General features: G+C 53.1%; 1 protein-coding gene across 1 annotated transcript in view; it reads left to right on the forward strand.

Moving 5' to 3' along the window:
* The first annotated feature begins 884 nt into the window (after window positions 1–884).
* Window positions 885–1,714, forward strand: part of LOC102766559 (DNA-(apurinic or apyrimidinic site) lyase 2) — a 1,956-nt gene continuing 1,126 nt past the window's right edge. The window contains exon 1 of the mRNA XM_006771420.2: window positions 885–1,595. Coding sequence (XP_006771483.1) covers window positions 937–1,595 — 659 coding nt within the window. The 5' untranslated portion in view covers window positions 885–936. The remainder of the gene's footprint in view (window positions 1,596–1,714) is intronic.

Consider the following 1,714-nt stretch of genomic DNA (forward strand, 5'->3'; position numbering starts at 1 on the left):
GAATCATCCATTGGCTGCCTCCTGCATGCCCCCTACTAGGGATGGAGCCTGCAATCCGGGCCTGTGCCCTGACGGGGAATTGAACTGTGACCTCCTGGTTCATACGTCGACTCTCAACCATTGAGCCACTCCCGCTGGACTGATTCTGTTTATATGAAACGCTAAAAAAGCCAAATATAATATATTCAGAAAGTAGATCAGTGTTTGCCTGGGGTCAGTTGAGGGGGGCAGAATAAACTTGAAAAGGGCACATGAGACCTTTGAGGGCATAGAAATGTTCTATATCTTGACTATGGTAAGTTTTACCATTTATTCAACTGTCAAAACTCAGAGAACTATACACTTAAGATCTGTGCAATTTATTATTAGTGAATTATGCTTCAATGAAAACCAACCAAACTAACCATTGATTAATTAAATATGTCTTGTTCTTGGGCAGAGATTTGTAACACCCTTAAAAAACTAGATGTTGCCCTAGCCGGTTTAGCTCAGTGGATACAGCATTGGGCTGTGAACTAAAGGGTCCCGGGTTGGATTCTGATCAAGGGCACATGCCCAGGTTGCTCGCTTGATCCCCGGTAGGGGGCGTGCAGGATGCAGCTGATGAATGATTCTCTCTCATCATTGATGTCTCTATTTCTCTCTCCCTCTCCCTCCCTCTCTGAAATCAGTTGAAATACTTTTCTAAAAAAAAAAAAAAACAACAAAAACCTAGATGTTGGTCCTACCTACCGTTGCATGGCACGTCAGAGGACGCCTGCGCATGCGCGCGGAAAGCCGGAAGGCGGGGCCAGGGGGACTTGGGGAGTCCTGCCGCTCTCTGGTCCCCGGGTTGGGCGCCCGAAGGCCCGGGCCAGGGGGACTTGGGGGAGTACCGTCGCTCTCTGGTCCCCGGGTTGGGCGCAGGCTGGGAGATTTTAGCGGTTCGGTGTCACAATGCTGCGCGTGGTGAGCTGGAACATTAATGGGATCCGGAGCCCCCTGCAAGCGGAGGAGCCGAACAACTGCACCACCGTGGCCATGGCGCGCGTTTTGGACAGGCTGGATGCTGACATCCTCTGTCTCCAGGAGACTAAAGTCACCAGGGATGCACTGACAGAGCCCCTGGCTATCACTGAGGGCTACAACTCCTATTTCAGCTTCAGCCGCAACCGGAGTGGCTATTCCGGTGTGGCCACCTTCTGTAAGGACGGCGCCACCCCTGTGGCTGCAGAAGAAGGCCTGAGTGGCCTACTTGCCCCGCAGAATGGGGATGTGGGTTGCTATGGAAACATGGATGAGTTCAGCCAAGAGGAGCTTCGGGCTCTGGATAATGAGGGCCGGGCCCTCCTCACTCAGCACAAGATCCGCACCTGGGATGGTAAGGAGAAGATCTTGACCATAATCAACGTGTATTGCCCCCACGCTGACCCCGGGAGGCCTGAGCGGCTGACCTTTAAGATGCGCTTCTATCGCTTGCTGCAGATCCGAGCAGAAGCCCTCCTGCCAGCTGGCAGCCATGTGATCATTCTGGGTGACTTGAACACAGCACACCGCCCCATTGACCACTGGGATGCAGTCAACCTGGAATGCTTTGAAGAGGACCCAGGACGCAGGTGGATGGACGGCCTGCTCAGTAAGCTGGATTGCCAGGGTGGGTCCCAAGTAGGGGCTTTTATTGATGCCTACCGCTGCTTCCATCCAAAGCAGGAGAGGGCCTTTACCTGCTGGGCCA

The sequence above is a fragment of the Myotis davidii genome, unplaced genomic scaffold (assembly GCF_000327345.1).
Source record: "Myotis davidii unplaced genomic scaffold, ASM32734v1 scaffold865, whole genome shotgun sequence".
NCBI lineage: Eukaryota > Metazoa > Chordata > Mammalia > Chiroptera > Vespertilionidae > Myotis > Myotis davidii.